The 20,240-nt window shown below is 44.9% G+C and overlaps 4 protein-coding genes across 6 annotated transcripts; 3 read left to right on the forward strand and 1 right to left on the reverse strand.

Moving 5' to 3' along the window:
* The first annotated feature begins 448 nt into the window (after positions 1-448).
* Positions 449-3,917, forward strand: si:dkeyp-97e7.9 (DEP domain-containing mTOR-interacting protein). Its single transcript, XM_035631515.2, has 9 exons — positions 449-1,145; positions 1,295-1,473; positions 1,588-1,711; positions 1,963-2,141; positions 2,339-2,551; positions 2,638-2,775; positions 2,897-2,967; positions 3,547-3,651; positions 3,745-3,917. The coding sequence occupies exons 1-9, from the start codon at positions 1,063-1,065 to the stop codon at positions 3,868-3,870; spliced, it is 1,218 nt and encodes a 405-aa protein (XP_035487408.1). The 5' UTR covers positions 449-1,062; the 3' UTR covers positions 3,871-3,917.
* Positions 3,918-4,224: 307 nt separating this feature from the next.
* adnpa (activity-dependent neuroprotector homeobox a) lies at positions 4,225-8,486 on the forward strand. Of its 3 annotated transcripts, none has more exons than XM_035631513.2 (4): positions 4,225-4,644; positions 5,182-5,294; positions 5,515-5,607; positions 5,708-8,486. In XM_035631513.2, the coding sequence occupies exons 2-4, from the start codon at positions 5,187-5,189 to the stop codon at positions 8,027-8,029; spliced, it is 2,523 nt and encodes an 840-aa protein (XP_035487406.1). In that variant the 5' UTR covers positions 4,225-4,644; positions 5,182-5,186; the 3' UTR covers positions 8,030-8,486. The 3 variants fall into 3 exon arrangements, with proteins under 3 accessions (XP_035487406.1, XP_035487407.1, XP_035487405.1); XM_035631514.2 differs by lacking the exon at positions 4,225-4,644 and adding an exon at positions 4,658-5,014; XM_035631512.2 differs by lacking the exon at positions 4,225-4,644 and having other exon boundaries at positions 5,023-5,294.
* A 494-nt stretch (positions 8,487-8,980) lies between these two features.
* Positions 8,981-12,168, forward strand: LOC118309413 (bcl-2-like protein 1). The gene is made up of 3 exons (XM_035631516.2): positions 8,981-9,165; positions 9,843-10,506; positions 11,573-12,168. Exons 2-3 carry the CDS (start codon positions 9,979-9,981, stop codon positions 11,711-11,713), a joined length of 669 nt encoding a protein of 222 aa, XP_035487409.1. The 5' UTR covers positions 8,981-9,165; positions 9,843-9,978; the 3' UTR covers positions 11,714-12,168.
* A 3,142-nt stretch (positions 12,169-15,310) lies between these two features.
* gata1a (GATA binding protein 1a) lies at positions 15,311-19,305 on the reverse strand. The gene is made up of 6 exons (XM_035632508.2): positions 19,136-19,305; positions 17,503-17,717; positions 16,898-17,404; positions 16,328-16,473; positions 16,112-16,237; positions 15,311-15,986 (listed from the first exon to the last, which is right to left on the reverse strand). Exons 2-6 carry the CDS (start codon positions 17,714-17,716, stop codon positions 15,699-15,701), a joined length of 1,281 nt encoding a protein of 426 aa, XP_035488401.1. The 5' UTR covers position 17,717; positions 19,136-19,305; the 3' UTR covers positions 15,311-15,698.
* Between the last annotated feature and the right edge of the window lie 935 nt (positions 19,306-20,240).

Below are 20,240 nucleotides of genomic sequence, written 5' to 3' on the forward strand. Positions count from 1 at the left end.
GTAATGAAGAAAGATGATGGAACCTGTACAAAGGTATGGCTCTTCCATGTGTTTTTAATAGTTGTTAGACAATAATGGAGGTCTATACCATGGAAGAGGAACAGTCATATGTAAGGCTTTGGCAACATAGAAAACACGAGCTATAGGTTGGGTTGTTGGTCTGCCAATTCTGTTGAACCAAGATTTCCATGCAGCCTGAGCGCAGGGGCCTCCTGAGCGGTTGACCTTAGGACAGCAGGCCTTTCTCTGTATTCACGAGGCACACTTACACAACCTGCGCTGTCATTGGTTACAACACTGACTCAGAGCACGAACACCGAAAGAAGAAAGTGCTGTGGCCGACACAACTTTCTGTTTTTCTGTTGCCAAACACTCATACAATGGCTCTTTATTTTCCACTATTGACTCTTTGGTCACTATTTAATGTGACCATCTTCAGAGTCATCTGGCTGACACACAACAGAGCGTCTTCTACAAAAGCTGTGACACTCAATAACATCCATATAACCCTCAGATAACCCAAGGGCGCTGCTCTTGAAATAATCCAAAATGATTGCACAGTGCTCCTGAAGTACTTTCTGTGCAGACTTGTACACTAAAACAAACAGACCCTTCAAAACCGCTGCCAAAACACCCAGCCTTCATGACTGCATCCATTAAGTGGCGGTGGCCGGCTTATTAGCACCATGAAGGCAATTAGCAAAGGGCTGTCATGAGGATTTCAACAGTCATTCATTTGATGCTTCCAAAAATAATAAGACATGTGACCGCTGGACAACAAGGAGAACAGGTTAAAGAGATCACAGTAAATACTGTCACAACAACATACAAGTAAACATAAAAACATAATTTCAACATTTAGGGACAGTCCTCAGCCAGGATGCCCACTTGCCGTGGTATTTTGGCAGAAAGGCCCCGTATGTTGGTGTCTTTCTCTCTGTATACACAACATCTATCCCACATGGCAATGGGGCTCTGTGTGTTTCAGGGGCTATTTTGTAAACACAAAGGCGCATAACCAAAAGTGAATTTCACTTACGCTCTGGTCCAGAGATAACAAACATGGAGCGAGCAAGTAGCAATAGGAAAAAAGCCATGGCGAGACAACATAGGGCCGAAGTCATGATTGCTGGAGAACAACTCAGGTATGAGCGTAGAGGAGGCAGACGGACTGAAAATATTACCATTTAAAATATATAAAATGCTTAATATAAGATTTGAGAATCAAGTCCAGACGTGCGGCTGGTGTTAGGTCAAGATTTTGGTGAATTTGAACTTTGAACTTCATTTCAAGGTTGAGACTACACGATGGAAAACTGATAAAGGAGCGACGCTACCACCTGCGCACGTATCCCAACTGTTTCGTGGCACAGGAGCTTATAGACTGGCTTGTGAGACACAAGGAAGCTCCAGAGCGAGCAACAGCTGTCTGTCTCATGCAGCACCTCTTGGACCATGACATTGTTCATCACGGTAAGCAGGGAGCACGGAGGCGAGCCGCAGCAAAGAGAGATCCAGAGATCTTTTGCACAAATGTCTCTGATCTCTAAGTCCTCTTGTTGGAAACTTTGTGTTGCCTTTTCTCAGTCTGTGATAAGAGGTCAGTATTCAAGGATGCCAAACTGCTGTACCGTTTCCGGAAGGATGATGGCACAGTTCCCTTCAGTATCGAGGTGAAAATCTTCATGCGAGGACAACGCCTGTACGAACAGTAAGAGCCGCTGTGTTTGTGCTGGAAATCTCTTGCTTACGCAGGATCAGCTGACCTTGAAGTGTAATGTCCATCACACTCATGATTAATAGGCTTGGGTTCAAATTCCTCCCAACAATATAGTAATGTCTTGTCATAAATTTTGTGTATCTTGGTAATTTTGTCTGTTTAAATGACCCTTCCTGATTTGCAAAGTAACTTGCCTGTTATGGGAAAGCCGATCTGCGTTTTTTGTGTCTTGCTTCCTTCAGTCTCATTGGGGACAAGAACTCCATCCTGCAGCTCAGAGAGGAGCACGGTGTGGCATATCAGCGAGCCTTTCCTGGCTACCAATTGATCGACTGGCTCCTTCAGAATGGTGAGGCAGAGAGCCGGCGTCGGGGCCTGGAGCTGAGCCGTGCACTGCAGGAGCATGGCATCATTCAGCATGGTGAGGGGAGCAGGCATTCACCCTTTGATGCATTAAACTTGGAATGAGCAGGCCCTCAGTGGCTGCTCGCAGTGGGTGGCCAACTTTTTTGCAATCTTAAGCAAATATAGTCACCAAATCTTTGTGGAAAATTCCCATTAATTCTTAAAGATGTTCCGCTGTTGCTTTGTGCTCTCTCTCTCTATCACCCCCACCAGTGGCAAATAAGCACGATTTCTTCGACAGCGGACTACTCTATCAGTTCTGCATCAATTTTCGCCGCAGACGCCGCCTATCTGAACTATTAAATGAAAGTGAGCAGGATAATCACGAGGGTGCGGCAGTGTCGATCCAAGAAGACAACCATTCTGACAGTCCATTTGTTGTGCGCAAAAACCCACCCCAGGAGGGCAACAGTGCTTTTCAGTCAGGTAAAAAAATTAAACTCAAATAGTCCTGCCATGCTTTGTGAATGCTAATTACTGCGTAAACAATTTCACCACTGATTTAATCCCAGTGGGGTCGAGTACAGACCTAAAGCAGGTTACGAGTGGGCGTCGGGGCAGCTTGAATTCCCTTCAGCTTCACTCTGCTGGATTTCCACCTCTTGTCCAGCTGTCCTCAGCCTCAGCGGGGAGATGCAATCCTAAATCAGGCAAGTGTGTGATTAAAATTCATCCGAAAAATGTTTGGAAATTTTATTTAAGTGTAAGTATTTAGTATATTCAGGCTTGCTCGCGAAAGCATATAAACTACATCTTTTTACGACTTCACAGTCCTCAGGAGAAGTTTCACATGTGAACAGTTATTGGCACCTGGTGCACCCTTCATCAAGAGAGTGTTGACGGTGAGTTACTGCAATGTGTTGACCTGGGCTATTTCTGGTGATCACAATTTTATTGCATTTTTACATGATATCCGGCGTAAAAGTCTAAAAGTGTGAAATCAAAGCAGTTATCTTAGATCTAAATAAGTCATCTATTTAATCTCAAAATTTAAGTCACTTTTAAAAACCCATTTCTTTAGACTTGCTTTTATGTGATTAGGTCTTTTTCTATTGTCTTTTTCTATCTTGTTTTTTATTTTTAATTTTTAAACAGATATATGCCCTGAAAACCGTAATATTGTTGGAATGCTGATTTTGATTGTCTGTGATTTGTATGATTTTGTGAAAGTACTTTGTGAAAGGTGCTATATAAACAACATTATTAATATTAAATTGTATTATTATTATTATTATTATTATTATTATTATTATTATTATTATTATTATTATTATTATCTGTGATGCCATTATAAGTACATCATCAACTCAAAACAAAGCAGTGGCTCAAATGAAGATGTACCCTATCTCACCAAGTATAAACAATACAGATTCCACTTGGTTCCTACTGAATGTATAATTTGTCTCTTGCCATGATCCCAGGTGATAGGAGACGTGCTGGGCTGGGGCTTCGTGGTCAGGGGCATGGCTCCCTGTTATGTGCAAGCCGTGGACCCTGGGAGCCCAGCAGCGGCTGCTGGAGTTAAGGTCAAATTTGCGTGTCACACGTCAAACAGATTCAAAATGATGCACACCACAAGACTAAAATGTCACCTATGTACCTGATGCGATCGTGTGTAGGTGCGGCAGTTTGTGTACCAGGTGAATGGACAGTGCGTTCTCCACCTGGACTACAGGACCATGACTAGACTGGTGATGACCGGACCGCGCACCATTGTGCTGGAAGTGATGGAACCGCTGGAATGACAACGACTTGAAGTCTGATGCTTATTGTGGGCACGACTAGATCAGCTGGAGCTGAAAAACAATGTCATAAAACTTTTTCTCTTTTTTTTTTTCGAGTTGTGTAGTTTCCCGGTTGACCGCAGGCGTTCATGTGCTCATTTATAGGAAACAACCCAAATCTGAGCAAATGCTTGCGTTGCTTGCAGCAGGAGCAAGTGAACTGAAAATGGTTGTGTCTTATGAATGTGAGCGTTTTATAATGATAACATAAAGCATTGTGATAATGGGACGGCGATGAACGCAAACTTTTGGCCATTCATCCTGTGCCCAGCTCCCTGCTACGACTTCCGTCTTTTTGTCGTCGCCATTTTGGATTGAGAGTTGGCTCACTAGGTAATGTTAGCTAGCATGCTGCTGGCCTGACCACCGGTGCGAGCAGAAGAAGTAGTCAGAGGACATCGGGTGCCGGGCGGTGCGGGCAGCCCTCACTTGTGGGGTCTAGTGTTTTCGTGACCGGTGCAACCCTCTGCCTGGTCCTTTGTTGTCCCCCCCACCAACCCACCCCCAGCTAGCTAGCTAGCTAGCTAGCTAGCAGCTGCAAGCAAAGCAGATGTGACAGCTAACTAGCCAGCGTCGCTAGCTAGCTGTGGAGCTGCAGAGCATCAGCACCGGCGTTGAGGAGAGCGAACATCCCCCCCATCAGCCTGCGCGTCCCGACCATCTCCTCAACTCCCCGGTTGACCATTTATGTAGCGAGCCAACCCGTGTGAAGTGTGTCTTCGTACGCATCACGAGGTGAGTGGAACGCATCGAGAGATTTCCTCCGAAAACGGAAGGAAACCGAGAACGCTAGCCGGCTATGCGTCGCTAGCTTAGATTGCTAAGTAGGTGGCCAAGGCGACGAGAGCGGGCAACGGTGCTAAGTTGAGCTAGCATAATAGCGCTAGCGCACAAAGCACAAAGCACAGCATGTTCTATAAAGCACTCGTGCCGGAAATCAGTGGACGCGGTGGAGCAGGAGAGGTCACGGGGAAGCTCTGCGATTCAGTCTCGATGCCCAGAAAGCAGCACTCGGATCAGTGAAGAAGACTCATGCCCCTGAAGAAACTGCAGCTCTGAACACGAGCCGGTGCTATTTGTCACCATAAGGAGATAACGGACAGTGGTTTGTTGAATGAGGAAAAGTAATGAGAGGGCGTGTCGTCTGATAATAAAGTCACTCTTCTCGGTTCCCCTGAGCTGTGGTGTCGAACTCTGTCAAACTCTATTTTAAACGTGAGGTCAAAATGAATGCTGCATCCTCAGACTAATCAGTGATGTTGCGTTTGTCAGGAGAGATGTATCAGCTCCCGGTGAACAACCTCACGAGAATCAGGAGAGCGAGGAAACAAGTGAAGAAAGCGCTCGAGGACATTGGACTGGAGTACTGCAAGGAGGCAGCGGAGGTGATGTGTTCTTGTTTGTTTGCGACAATCATAAATGTCTGTTGAGAAAAGATTTGATCTCAACTGTGAAGAAAATGGTAACTTGTTGTGTTTAAAATAGTAATTGGACAAAAGCCAGTGTAGCTCATAATTAGAAAGTGTTGTGTGTTGTCAAACAAGACATATTTACACTGACTGAGAATAACAAATGTGTATTCATCTTGTCAATTTCATTCTACAGGGATTCAAGGAGTTTTGCCCCAATGAGCAGTTTGTAAAGGGATCTCTTTGCCTTGATATCTGTGCATGGGATCCATCATATTCAAAAACACAGGTAAATCTAATTCCTGTTCTCCAAACCGATTTAACATGCTCCTGCACAATTCACCGTACTTACCTTAATGCCGTTGTTTTGTTCCCCTCATGTTTGTCAGGAATACAGATCAAAGCCATTTTGCTGCACAGAGTGCCCGTTTTCTTCCAAATACTACTCAGGCTACAAGAATCACTTCCGCAATGTACACAGGAAAATCTTTGACAGTAAAATTCTGCTCAACTGTCCATACTGCACATTCACCGCAAGCAAGAGGACTCTGGAGACACATGTTAAAATATTCCACATACCCAGTTCAGCCCGACAGAACTATGGGAGTGCACAGAGAACTGCACTGCAGAAGACGGACAAACCATATCTTGATAGAGTCAGACAGGGAGACGGTGTGGAGAGACCCATGTACTTTTGCAGAAAATGTTCATTCCGGGACAGTCTCTACAACGTTGTGAGGAGGCACATCTATAGGGAACATTTTCAGCATATTGTGTCGCCGTATCTTGGTATGGTGCCTGATTCTTCTGTCAAAAATGGCGCAAATTCTGTCAACGGTAACAACATCCTCTGTAAACGCTGCCAGTTTTCCACTCGTAGCTACGAGGCTCTTGTGCAGCATGTCATAGAGTACCACGAGCGCATCGGTGCTCAGGTAACCACCATGATTGGACACGCTAATATTATTGTCTCCAGGTCTCAAGCCTTACCAAGTGCCCCTGTGGTCATTAGCAGGGGCCACCCAATTAGAGCGGAGCAAACAGCACAACCAGCCATTGGCTATTTGAAGCCAGCGGCCACTGTTGTCAAAACCCAGCCCCCCGTCGTAGCCAAACAGGTGCGTGTCACAGTTCCTGGCAACAGCACTGCGGCTGAAAATAATGCTACTGGTGTATGCACAGCGCAGACACAGAAGTGGAAGATATGCACAGTCTGCAATGAGCTTTTCCCTGAAAACCTCTATAGTGCTCATTTTGAAAGTGCACACAAGGCAAAGAAAGTGTGGGCACTGGCCAAGTACATCATGAAGATCCACAACTTCACTAGCAAGTGTTTGCTTTGCAACCGGTACCTGCCCAGTGACACACTGCTCAACCACATGCTAATTCACGGGCTCACGTGTCCACAGTGCCACTCGGCTTTCCACAGTGTTGAAAAAATCCTGGAGCACGTGAATCAGACTCACCCCGATGACTTTGTGGGACCCCCAGGTGCAACGCCGCTAACCTTTGATCTCACAATTAAACAAGATAAGTCCAGTAATGTTCAGCTTGCTGTTCTCACCTTTAACATGAAGGAGTCTGTCAACGGTCAAGATCAGTCTGCACCTTCTAAGAATAGTGTTCCCCCTCCGGTCAAGCCAAGCACTCCAAGAGTGGCTGAGAACAAAAGTGAACAGCTCACTAGAAGTTTACCAGCTCACAAGAGCGAGGTTGGGAAGACGCTGTGTCCGCTGTGTTTCACCATCCTTAAAGGTCCTATCTCTGATGCATTGGCCATGCATTTGAGGGAGCGACATCAAGTGCTCCAAACGATGCACCCCGTTGAGAAAAAGATGACGTACAAGTGCATTCACTGTTTAGGAGTGTACACCAGTAACATGGTGGCTTCCACAATAACACTGCATCTCGTGCAGTGCAGAGCTGTTGGTAGAACCCAGGCAAGCCAAGGCTTCAAGTCTGCCTTGACTCTCAACTCGTCCGGGGCGGGCTTCCTCAAGAGGCAGCCACCAGTGCAGGCCACGTCCGGTCCTAAGAGAATGAAGCTGAGCAAGGAGTCCAAGATTTTGACCACCATTGGACATCCGGCTGAATCTGATGGTCTTGCTCTGGATCCGAGAAGCTATGAGCACAAGACATATGAGGCCAGGAAAGATTTCCTCACGGCCTACTTCAACAGGCGACCGTACCTCTCTCCCCAGGAAGAAGAAAAGCTGTCTGCAAGTCTGTGGCTGTGGAAATCCGACATTTCTGGTCACTTTGCAAACAAGCGAATGATGTGTGAGAGACACTGTAAGACCAATAAGTTGGCTGTGCTGCTTGGCTTCGACATGCACGCCCTCAAGAAAGTGAAGCATGAGCTGATCTTTGAGGAGAGCAAGATTGTGGCCTCCTCAGCAGGCAGATCTGTAGGACTCAAGTCTGGCACTCCAAGCATAGACCAAAACAAGCAGTGTGAGACACTAAACTGTACTGTTAAAATCAGCACAAGCACAGAGACCATTTCCATTGACTCGGACAGTGAACCAGAAACAGAAGATAGACCTACCGAGAATGGAAATGTTGACACAAACCAACAGGAGAATATAGAATCCCAGGAGCCACAAAACCTGACCGAAGAAGCAGCATCTGTAAACACAGACGAGCCCTCCAGGGAGAAGGATAGTTCATTGCAAGATGGGAAAGCAAATGCATGGATGACCTTCTGTTAGTGTGAAGGGTGTGCCTTGGTGGAGCGGCAGTTCATTTTTAAAAGAGTGTATCAACTAAGACGAGGGAAAAAAAAACAGGTCTACAGATAGTTAAATATCAAATGGCATGTGTCACTAAAACTATTCTTTCCATACAACCTCATTACGTGTTGAAAAGAAGGAAAAAGGACCACATTGAAGTGCAGAAATGGATGGCTTATGTAAGTGACATTGTATATATTTTAGCCATTATCCTTAGTCTCTTCATAAAATCTGTTATTCACTGGTTATTGGTCATGAGTTAGGATTATACCAATTGACCTTCTTCCATAGTTTTTTTTCTCTCCCTCAACTGTGACAATGAACTGTATCATGTTGTCATTTCTCAGTAGAAAGTGTAGAATATGCTAATTGCTTATGTACACATTTTAATAAATGTTTGTTTAATAAAAAAAGATATTACTTTTTTTCTCCTACACCAACACTCAAGTATGTGACAAAAACGTTTTGTGCCACATCTCGTAAAAAAATGGAGCTTCAAACGTTCAATAGGGCATAAATAGCGTCCGATAATTTTTAATGCAAGGACAAGAAACTAACAATATGATTGTAAATTTCAAGTTTTTATGAGGTGAATACATTTTTGTGGTTGCAAAATAAGCTTTTGTAAAAGTCAGTATGTAGGGAGTATAAGGGGATGTTAGGATCAATAAGAGGTCATACACTTCTTTTAATACATAAATGACCACCACTGTGTTAATCCATACTTTCATATTGTGGTACAACAATAACAACAAATACACAAACCCACCACACTGTTTTGTTTCGAAGATGAAAGGATGACAGCAGGTTTGCACTCGGTCCACTCAGATTGGTCAAAACGCGACCAACGCGTCCGTGTCCTCCAATGGTGCTGATGTCACTTAACGGGCCCCCGAGTTTCCGGCGTGACGCGGACGCCGATTGGTGCGCGCGCGGCAGGAGGCGGGACTTCTGCGCGGTACAGTGGCAGAATTGGCCAACCGCCAGCGTGCATCACTGCGAGGGCCGCGGAGTCTGCAGCTGCAACAATGTCCATGTTGTGTCTGCGTGCACACGCACAGCGTTTACCAACTCCGTAGCTGCACGCCGAGGGGCACAAGGAGCTTCCAGCAGACGTGAGTATACCTGCTGGCGACCACGGCCCCTGACCAGCCCACTGGATGCTGTCAGCGGTTGTCTTTGATGCGTTTCCTGTGGACCGTTCATGAACAGCTAGTTAGCACCTGATGCTAAACCTGGCACTACCTACGTGACTTGCAGCTGTCAGCGGTGACAGGCTGGCATCTGAACACACGCACACATATCCGCCTCGAGTCGGAACGATGTCATGCTACTCGATTCCACGTTGCTCATCTTGCAAGTTAGCCAGCGAGCTGTTGTTTGTGAGCTCGCGTTTTCTTTTCATTAAGTGATTTGTGATCCCGTGATTGGATTTTCATACCGCCCGAGTTATCCAGTAGTTTCCATTCATCCCTGTACATCATCCGTCAAGTTTGCTGAATCACACGGGGGACTTAACGTCTGCTTTTCTGTGTTCAATAATTATCACTGTGAGCTACTGCAGCAGAGATTTTCCGAATCACTTTGCAATTGATCTATAATATCAGCTTTGATGACGTGACTGGCTGGATGTGTGCAGATCTGATTGCACAACTCCAGCAAGTCTCCTGATGGATTTCCACACTATACAAAAGTGAATGGGAACAATTGATCAATTTATTTCAGCAGAGGTTGCATCAGTGTTTGCTGACATGAACTAATGAAACCCTCTCTCGTCCCCGTGTGCTCCCAGACTGCAATTGTGAGCCGCAAGATCGGGCGAAGACGCGCTGATGTGACAGCCGACAGACTGCGAGGAATGGCAGGAGAAACCGCGGGGGTCTGACTAGGCTTGGCGGTGTGTTGGGGGGTTTCACAGTGTGGGAATAATGTCGGACAGTAACAGAGAGCTGGTCGAGTTCTTCATCGGCTATAAGCTGTCCCAGAGGAACTACCCGACCTCTCTACTGAGGCCGGAGGATGCTGGTGGAAGGACTGAGGGAGACAAGGCCAACTCAGCTGCCAGCAATGGCTTGTTGGTCGACGGCGGCAACAGGTGCGGTCAGCTGGGGACTGACCCGTTGCCCCCGGACGGTGGCGTGGGGGCTGTGAAGGAGGCGCTCAGGGACTCCGCTCATGAGTTTGAACAGCTCTTCAACCAAGCGTTCAGTGACCTCTCCCTGCAGCTCGACATCACCCCTGACACGGCCTACCAAAGCTTTAAGAGTGTGATGGACGAGGTGTTCAAGGACGGAGTCAACTGGGGACGTATAGTGGGCCTGTTCGCTTTTGGCGGCGTGCTGTGTGTGGAATGCGTCGAGAAGAATAGGGGCGAGCTGGTCGCCCGTATCGCTGACTGGATGACCATGTACCTGGATGAGCACATCAGCCCCTGGATCCAGAGCCAAGGAGGCTGGGTGAGTCTCCAGAGGATGAAGCCAACCACAGCCTTATCTATGGTCCTGTGACCGTGTCGAACCAGTACAAAAACTGGGAGCAGGTTGGGTGTTGGCCATTATATGACTCATACAATACAATTATTGTAAAAATTATAATTCTTAAACCTTCCCGCTATTGGTTTAGTTAGGGTGGGCTGTCAACTCAAGTTACTTGTTTCACAGCAATCACTAGCTTCAAGTTTCTTTACATTAATAGGATAGGATAGGATCCACACAGTGAGGTGACCACATTTTAAATGTGGGGAAGGAAAGAGCACTGCCATCCGATGCCCTGGGTCGAGGTGTTTTGATTATTTGGGGAGAAAAAAGTTGGATCCATGCGTCCCACACAATTTTAATGGATAGAGTAGAAAGCCTTTGTTGTCACGGTATTGTTCAAAATACATTGAAATGTAGAGTGCTACTCCTGGTTGGTTGACAACACATTGCACACAATATATCACACAGCTAAAAACAGTATCAATAAAATCAAATGTATACAAAGTGCCACAGTCAGCAGATGGCATAGTCCACAGTAGTTGTTTTACAGTCCACACTAAGAAAGGATAATCCTGTATTCGTCCCACAGCCGGGGAAATTGTTTCAAATTCAATTATTTCTTACAACTTTTTAAAAAGCTATTGAGGTTTTAATATAATCCAGTACTTTGTAGGATAAAATTAGAAAGAAGGATTCGTTTTTGTATGTTAGCTTCCTAATTTGGTTCCACTGCGAACCCAAAAAAGACATCTGCGTATTTAATTTCTACAATTTTCTTGGAGATTCTTTTGAAAAAAACATGTACACATACAAACATTTTTGGCCGCAACATTAGAGTATTCCTTTTAAAGGGGCAGTAAGTGATTCTAAAGCAATAGACGCTCGCCCATACCTGAGTTCACAGAGCCAGAGCAGTAAAATCACAACAACAACAGAGAGAAACAAGCGAGAAATCAATTTACTGCCCCTTGGAAATGTAAATATTTCCTAATAACAAAATCCCCCCCCCCCCCCCCCCCCCCCCCCTTTTTCCTCTCTATTCCAGGGCTGCTTTGCGGAGATTTTTGGGCAAGGCGCCGGCGCAGAAGCAAGGAGATATCGGGAGAGCGTGAGGCGATGGCTGCTAGTTGGAGTGGGGATGCTGACAGGAGTGCTGATTGCTATGTTCATCGCTAAGAAACAGTGACGCTGCTGCGTCCTGTTCACCACGGCACGCCCTGTGTAATGCTACGCCAACGGAAATACAACTAAATACTTAATGTTTACAAAAAGGCCCAGTCTGCTAGTGCACTGACAGAATGTGGAGTGTCCATAACATGTAGCTTGGTGAGCTGTCACGCTTCTCACCCGCTTTGTCCTGTGTCTTTAATTTCTTTTTTTAACACAGAGCAGAAATTTTTCACCTGTTACAGGCTGATAACTCGCCAGACTGGAAGTGATTTAAATGAACCCGATAAGCTAAGGAACGGTGGAAAAACAAGGATGTGGTTTGATGAAACGGATTATTTTACTTTTTTGAAACTGACAGAACGTGTAAGTTATATTTCAGTTACTTTTCACTGTGTAATGCTCAGCTCCTTTTGTTGGCTGTACTGGAGTTTCAGGCATGCTTCGGAAAAAAATAAATATATTTATGTTTTTCTTGTGGTTTTTACTTTGTTTTTTTTATCAACTGCCTATGAAGAGCATTCGGAAAACACAACAATATATTATAGCAATATATCCACCAAACTGTAATGGTACATTATATACAACACTGTCAATTGGTCCTGCTAAAATTATTATTTATTATAAAAACTAAATATTGTATACAGTAAAGTACTTTGGTAAATGGACTGTATTTGTATATAGTGCTTTCTAGTGTTATCAACCACTCAGTCACATTCACACACTTCTATCACACATCATTCACACACTGATGGCAATTAAGGGTTCAAGGACACCGAGGCGTAAGGACTAGAGGAGCTGGGCATCAACCCACTGACCCTTGAGTTAGTGGACGACCCGCTCTACCCCATGAGCCACAGCAGCAACTATCCAAACCTGAGGAACCGTCGTCCAATTGTTCAATTTATTCAGCAAATTAAATCTTAGAATCAAGTAAAAAGAAAAGACAATTTGGCTTAATTATCAGGCAGGACATTTAGATTTCGAGATCTTTAAAAAAAATATTAGTACAGGGGAAACAGATTCACATTAAATTATGTCAATCCTTCTGGTGAAGTTTGCTAGGATGGTCTATAGATAACTTAAGATTTGAATTTATTAAATTAAATTCATATATATATATATATATATATATATATATATATATATATATATATATATATATGCACACAGACGGCATGTTAATGTCGGCTAGATCCTTGTTGAGTCCCCAAAAGATGTAAATAGTCTCTGCATCTTAAGAAGATGTATACAAATAGGCTGCTGCATACAAAAACAAATCCATTCAAAATTGATAAGTATATCTAAATAGTTAAAAAACCACACATGACGGAATTAATTGATAATGTGTTCAAGCAGAAGGTCTGTATAACAGGTATGTTCTAGGCTATAATCATAATGTTTCATATTCTTGACTCGGTCTTCTTGATGTCATAGTCTGAAGAGTCGAGTTGAAATGTTCTCCTCTCGGTTCACGTTCAGTTCATCAACAGCGTCGATGACATTGAAAACCACAGACATGCACTGGACTGCGCGTTATCTCTAAACTGCAGTGCTCAGGGTTTTACATCCTGAGCTCAGCGTCAGTTGGGGGGAAAAACTGGAGCTGCAGTGTTGCGGTTTCACCACTTGGCGGTGCTCGTGATCCAGTCATTTCAAAATGATGTTACTGAAGATGGAGCTAAATTAGTTGCATTTAGTTCTCTAGTGTATTAATCAACTGTAGATGTTACTTTGTAGTGTTGACATTAATTAGAAAAATGCATATGTTACGTCTGTCAGCGAGGATAAAATGAGGCACAGTTAAAACAAGAATGTTGAAGGGGTTGGGATTATAGTCTATCTAGAAGTGTCTCCTCGTCAAACAGATTAATAAACAACACCTTATCAGATCACTTGCTCCCCTGCTGTTGGTTTTTTTTTTTAATCTGCTACAACTAAGGACAGAACAGGCAGAATGGGGAAAGGAACAAGCGCTCTATTTGAGAGAAAGGGCCACTAACGGACGGCCGTACGAGAGAACAGGAGCAGAGGCCTGTGGTTGCTAATCTATCCTTGTCATTTGTTGCCATTTCCCCAGAGCAGAGCTGGCAGCTGCAGCAGATAAACACCAGATAGAAACAGTTAAGGAAGAGTATAAATTATGGACTTACTTTCAATACAATATTGAATATTTCACATTTCACGTCCCATGTTTAACACTCAGGTTGCTTGTCTCAGGATGTCTTGGACAGAGGGAAATGATGAGGTCTCAGGGTGATTTAGGGTAAATGTTTGGTGGTTGTGCTAAATGGATTCTGATATTTAAAAAAACCTTGTCTAATTATGTTACTTCACAGGTCATACATCACATATCAACATCAAGGTCCTGCAGGAATCATGGGGTGTTAAGCATTACAATGGTTGACTGCTAAAGAAATCAAAGACGAGAAACTTAAAGGAAACTAGAATTAGTTTATCACCAGTACACTTCACTGTGTGTGTTTCTGTGTGTGTGTGTGTGTGTGTGCGTGTGATACGGTGTCAGGAGGTCTCATGAAGCTGAAACCAAATGCATGTCTTATTTTTCCACATTTGCACTGAAGTGTGAACAAACCAAATATGAAAACACGTGACACAATGTTTGGTGTTGATATACAGACTGAAGTGCTCTGTGTGTGGCCACAGATTATGAAACCCAGGTGGATTCATTCAACCCAGACGTGATATACTGATTTTTCAAACTATGAGTTGACTCTTTGGTGCAAACATATGGAGCTGCCTACAAGAAGTGTTTTGTTGGCCGCCGGATGACACAGATTATATATGTATTTGTCTGTCACAACTCTTCTGAGTGTCAGGTCGAAAAAATACCTTGAGGGCTGGCGGCGCCCCTCTCTGACCAACTGACAGGGAGTGTGAGAGCGGCGCTGCCAGCAGCAGGTGGATGGTCCAGTGTCTGTGGCCTCAGTGATAACTTATCAGTCACTCCCCAGTCCTGAGTGAGCTACCCATGCCCTACTGTTGCTCAGCATTAAAAAAAAATACACTGCACACACACTGTACATACACACTGTGCTGTGTTTACTGCATGGTGTTTCGAACAAAATGCTAAGTTAATAGCACTTGGAGGATGATGAGTTGGAGGTCAAAGGTCTCAAAGGTCAAAACGAGTCGCTGATAACTCTTCGTCCTTCTGGTTTCTTTCTTTGGAAAGAAATAAAACAACTTGTAAAAAGCTATGATGTCATCAAACATGTAAGTTGTCATCATGAAACAAGACCCCCCCCCCCCTCTTGAGCATACAAACCCTGGTGAGTAATTAGTAACATAAAGATGACCTTGTGTGTAGATTTGAACTTGAAACCCTCTCACTCATCGGCTGGCAGCACTGGTCTAAATATAAAACCAGGTGTAAGTGTTGCACTTTAAGTTGAATGTTGTCGCTTCTGTGGAGCGGCGGATTTGCATACCCACTGTGTTCAATTACACTGTCAAAGTGGAACTCGTCCTGTACAAAGAGGCCATTGTACCTGAGCAGGAGAGGACAGTAACGCCACACGGCGGAGAGTTTAACTGCGGTCAGGCTGGATGAACTGAGAATTCAAATGATTGTAAAGACAAATGCCCTCATAACTCGAGCAGGATAAGTCACACGTTTATTGTTTCCTCTGCAGAGTTCAATATGATAATATCGATCATGCAAATACAAGACAGACCCACTAATCCCAAAACCAAAGTGTAATTACACGTCATGAACAATAAAAGAGACAATGTCATATCAGATTTGTGATTGTATTTACAGATGAAAGAATTTCCTCATCGGTGTGTTTACATGTGCAGCAACCCCTGCAGAGTGATGTAATGATCATGATAATATCCACAAAATGTTGTTTTCTGTCAAAATTCCATTCACGTAGCATAATGCAGCATAGAAACGTGTATGTACAAAATTCACACTAATAAGTGGCAAGCAAGCGAGCGAGCGATTCCCGAATATCCAAAAAGGTGCCGCTTTTGTCATTTCACACGAGCGTGGGCACCATGCCAGTGTTGAGGTGGTGTGTGTAGGGCAAGGAGGCCGAGGGGTGCAGAGGGGAGGGCGCTGGGAAGAGGTGCGGCGCGTGGCTGTAGGTCAGGAGGGTTCCGGGGCCGAGGGAAAATGGCCCCCCGTTGTCGTCCAGAGAGGACGGCTGAGTCACCTCAGAGTACTGCTCCAACATGGCCATCTTCTTGCTCTTCTTGTTCTTGTTGGAGACCTTTCTGTTGCGCGTTTGAATGCCGTCCTTCTTCATGGTGAGAGGCCGATTGACCTGAGAGAAGAAATGAGACTTTGAGATTCTTTGTTTTTAAATGTACAAATAGATTGAGGGCGACGTGCTCGGCAGCAGTTTGTTGAGAGGTTCGTGTGTATTTGATCTCTGAATGGGCGGCTCACATTGTGCAGTTTAAAGTAGAGTCCACACGCGTTACACACGGGCTCTCCATTGGCGTTGCGTCTCCACAGGGTCGTTGTGCTTGTGTGACAGTTGGCACACATTGTACCTGCCCGCTTGCTGACAATCTGAAACACAGAAAAGGGAAATTGTTTGTTTTTTGAGATGACTCGGACGATGACAAATGATCAACTGAAGTGTTTCCTGGGGAGCCCTACCAGTCGTTTCTTGGGCCTGATCAGGGGTCTGTTTTGCCCGTTCATTTTATGGTACAATCCACAGGCGTTGCACAGGTAGTGCCCTGTACCGTCGCGACGCCACAGTGGGGTAGCTGTGGCCCCACAGTTCACACACTCTCTGGCCTCTGTTCGAAATCAAAAATGCAGAGTTACTACTTCACGCTTTAGGTGAAATTAGGCCCTATTCATAGTATGTAAAATTGTATCCCCCCAAAAATGTGTGCAAATCTCTTTCACTGTCTTTTATTCATGATACAGAAAATATAGGAATAGTTGATATTTCCTCATTGAACAAAATATTTTGTTTTATTACCCAGGTGCCCAGTTGTCATGGAAATGTAGACATTCAAATTTATGAGCACTTCTCCTCCCTGTTGACGTCAAGGATGAGACTGAACCTTTCTTTTTTTGATTTACATTTCCACGACTACTGGGCAACTCCATCTGCTGAGGAAAGTCGTGATGTGACTGAAAGGTCCAGAACAGCCACTAAATAGACTTCAAATGGTGACATTTGTCTTGTCCACTGGTGTCTCAGTGTATCCTCACCTGGAGTGGATATCCGCATCTTGTTGCGGAGTTTAGGAGAGTACGAGGGGCTGATCCAGGCCCCGGGGCTGGAGTACAGTGCAGCAGAGCTGTACTCCTGTGGACCGGTCATGTAAGAGCTGTAGGGGTTCAGCATGTGCGGGTGGGAGTGAGGTGACGCTGTGTACATGCTCCCGGCGGCAGGAGTCAGATTCAGAAAGCTGCTGCTGACACCCGACCCACCCAGTGGGCTCAGGCGCTCGACCTTCAGGGCCTCCTGAAGCCGGGGGCTCTCCCTATTCTCTCTGCCCGGAGAAGAGTATCCATCTCGGGAGGCGGTGAAGGAGGAGGTGAGTCCCGGAGTGTAGAGGGAAGTCGGGGCGTGTGAGTGCAGCGGGGCCTTGGTGAGAGGACTGCTGCTCCATGTGGAGGCCGGAGGGTTGTAGGGTGAGCTCAGGGAGTGGGTGGCAGGCCCGTCCAGGAGCTGGAGGTTACTGAGGAGGCTCGGTGAGGTGAACATCGGCCGAACTTTTGAAAAGAGGGACAGAACGGATCAAGTCAGATCATGATTTATAGAGTGGATGCGGGGGCAAATCTGGTGGGTGACAGCGGGTGGGAGCTCTTACCCGAGCTGTGTCTGTAGGCGGACGATGCTCGGCTGTGGCTTGGGTTGGAGAAGAACGAGGAAAGGCCGCTGTAGTCCGCGTCCTGGCTGGAGAAGAAGGCCTCGCCCTCTTCCACTGGTGGCAGCAGGCCGGGCTCAGAGGAGAAACCAGCGAGAGCGTCTGAACTGAGCAGAGCTGGGGACACCCAGTGGGACTGCTCTGAGGAATCCTCCATGCTGACAGGGGTCGAACATGATAAAGATGTGAGACACGAACAGCGCTTTTTCTGTCAAATGCATCTTCTCAGGACCATTGAAACTCAGAGGAAAATTCAGATTAATGAATTTTGGCCATGTTTGAAAGGAGCAGTTTGACCAATAGTAACAACTGTGTGATTTACAGCAACTGTGATTGGAGCAGACACGTTATCACCACGCTCTTCAACCTCACAGCAACCAGTGTAACTTGAACCTATCAAGGAGGAGATCTCTCGACAGCAGGTTTCTTCAAACTTCCTTTTCTAGGATCCTCATTTGACTGTGGCTGAAAGTAAAAGCTAAAAATAAACGGGTCTATAAATGTAGCGATGCAGCCAGTGACCAAACGGTTACTGAGTGGCCTTTCTACAATAGGTGTGTGTCAGAATGCAAAAGATATACGCCCTCAGGGAGGCTCTGCAGGGTGGACAAACAGCCCCACACTCCAACAAGAAATAAAAAAATAAATAAAAAAACACGCCTGGCGCTGGGTTTGCAGACACATTTTAGAAGATTATGTGACATTTCCACACCAGTCCCATAAATGTGTGATGTGTGTATGTGTGTGTGGGGAGGGGGTGTTTTAATTTAAAAAAGCATGAAAGGCACATTTGATGTGCAAAATACATCATTCAAGAAGTGACCAACAGGTGCAAAGAGACTTATAGCTAAGAATGGAAGAAAGGTTGAATGGGAACAGCAGAAGCAGCGGAGGCCGCTCTTGCTCCATATCTTTAGAGGAAACAGAAGAGGCTCATAGAGTCTGATAACGTGAGAAAATCTGATAGACAGCATTATTGTTCAGCTAATTATATCCAGCTCCACCGACACAACATGAACCTAATCTCATCTGATTAATAGAAATCTGTTAGATGGGAAATTCAGGCGGGATCAGTTCGAACCAATCCTCAGAAATAAGGATGTTGATAAAACCTCATTACCTCAATTGTTGTCCTAAGTGCATATGATGTATTTATTTCTATCAATATGTACACATGACATAAACAGGATGATATATTTAGTTTGATTTTAAGACATTAAAAAGCACAATTATATGATAATAATAATTTGTCGGAGACAAAAAACTAGAAATTATCAAAATCAAAATGTTTGGGTTTTTTTTAAGTTTAAGGGACAGTCTCCATTTCATTGAGAAAGGAAACAGAATGAATGTCTCCCCAAAGCACAGTCCTCACTCCTCACCTCTACAAGTCAGTCAACCAAGCAATAAATGGCCTGAGGTGATATTTTACCGGGTGAGGTTTACTTCAAATGTAAAAATGTGCTTCCCTCCGATATTTCTTGCCAGATGAATTGGGTTTGACACCGGTGTTCACTGGAGAACGCCAAGACCGACAGGAGACAAACAGCCGGGGGTGGGTGGGGGGGTCACCTACCTTTGTGGGTGTCACAGACGAGTGAGGTGGGCAGCGCGGCTCTGGGTCGAACGAACGCAAGCCAGGTGGAAGGTGCCGCAGTGTGACAGTCTACCTCGGCGTCGGCTGATGACTACGAGAACAGCTCCTCCAACCTCCAGCAAAGTTTAGGGCAAAGAGACAGTTCGTGGGTGGAGTTGGGGACAACTTCTTTCTTTTTTTTTTTCGAAAGACACACCTCTTTTGTCCAGAGCGAAAGCACTTGTATTGGGGACATAATATATTTACAGCCCCTAATTTCATTTGCAAATACGACAAATACATTCTTATCAAAGGTTTTTTTGGCGTCTGGAGCATGTGCCTGAGGTGGCGGTGTGAGCTTTAAATCTTGGCTCCTCAGCTCTTCCCGTTCTGGCAGTGTGTATGCTGCAGTGTAGTATTGATAACATGTTTGTATCTCTGATATGTTACTGTATATTATAATGTGACGTTGTAAAACGCCTATCAGCACCAAACCAAGGCTATTATCAAGCAGTTAGGTGGTGGACAGAAATGATCAGACCATGTTTATTGAATGTGACATATCTATATTTGTCTAATGTTTACTCAGACACATGAAGGCAATATAAAGGGTGTCATACAGCAGTCCCAGGCAGGACAGGCGGCACACAGGAACGATGGCCGCTCTTTGTCTGTTGATGAAATGTGCATACAGGCCCTGATAAGACTGAGTCCCGCATGGAAAAGAGTTTGACAGGCATTTGAGCAAAGCAAATATGAAATGCAAAGACGCAGTTTCTTTGTGGTCCAGCAAAGCTTATAGTGGAACGCAGTAATGCAAATCGGGGGAAAGAGCTGCAATCATGGGTGAGAGATATGGTCAGGACATGGCCTGGCTGTGCACAAGTCCAACCCTGTCCCAGTCATTTGCTAGGCAAAGCAGGTCCCCAACTTTCCTCTGTCTTTGTTCGTTTACAGTTTTCAGGGAAATCAGGGGGAAACTGTTGGGAAGAAACAAGGACCCTTTTTTTTTTTACATTTTACATTTCGCAGCTCTGGGTAATTTTAGGCAGCAGTTAAATTGAAATTATATCCTCAAAAGGAAGTGATGGAATGATAAACTGCA

Source organism: Scophthalmus maximus, chromosome 6 (assembly GCF_022379125.1).
Source record: "Scophthalmus maximus strain ysfricsl-2021 chromosome 6, ASM2237912v1, whole genome shotgun sequence".
Classification (NCBI taxonomy): Eukaryota; Metazoa; Chordata; class Actinopteri; order Pleuronectiformes; family Scophthalmidae; genus Scophthalmus; species Scophthalmus maximus.

Coding starts and splice junctions, on each gene's coding strand:
- si:dkeyp-97e7.9 (XM_035631515.2), top strand. CDS start 1,063: ATGGAGCGAGCAAGTAGCAATAGGAAAAAAGCCATGGCGAGACAACAT. Junction 2,552..2,637: donor CAACAGTGCTTTTCAGTCAG/GTAAAAAAATTA, acceptor ATTTAATCCCAG/TGGGGTCGAGTACAGACCTA. Junction 2,776..2,896: donor GAGATGCAATCCTAAATCAG/GCAAGTGTGTGA, acceptor ACGACTTCACAG/TCCTCAGGAGAAGTTTCACA.
- adnpa (XM_035631512.2), top strand. CDS start 5,166: ATGTTGCGTTTGTCAGGAGAGATGTATCAGCTCCCGGTGAACAACCTC. Junction 5,295..5,514: donor ACTGCAAGGAGGCAGCGGAG/GTGATGTGTTCT, acceptor TTCATTCTACAG/GGATTCAAGGAGTTTTGCCC. Junction 5,608..5,707: donor CATCATATTCAAAAACACAG/GTAAATCTAATT, acceptor CATGTTTGTCAG/GAATACAGATCAAAGCCATT.
- LOC118309413 (XM_035631516.2), top strand. CDS start 9,979: ATGTCGGACAGTAACAGAGAGCTGGTCGAGTTCTTCATCGGCTATAAG. Junction 10,507..11,572: donor TCCAGAGCCAAGGAGGCTGG/GTGAGTCTCCAG, acceptor TCTCTATTCCAG/GGCTGCTTTGCGGAGATTTT.
- gata1a (XM_035632508.2), bottom strand. CDS start 17,716: ATGGAGGATTCCTCAGAGCAGTCCCACTGGGTGTCCCCAGCTCTGCTC. Junction 17,405..17,502: donor CGCCTACAGACACAGCTCGG/GTAAGAGCTCCC, acceptor TCTTTTCAAAAG/TTCGGCCGATGTTCACCTCA. Junction 16,474..16,897: donor GATGCGGATATCCACTCCAG/GTGAGGATACAC, acceptor GATTTCGAACAG/AGGCCAGAGAGTGTGTGAAC.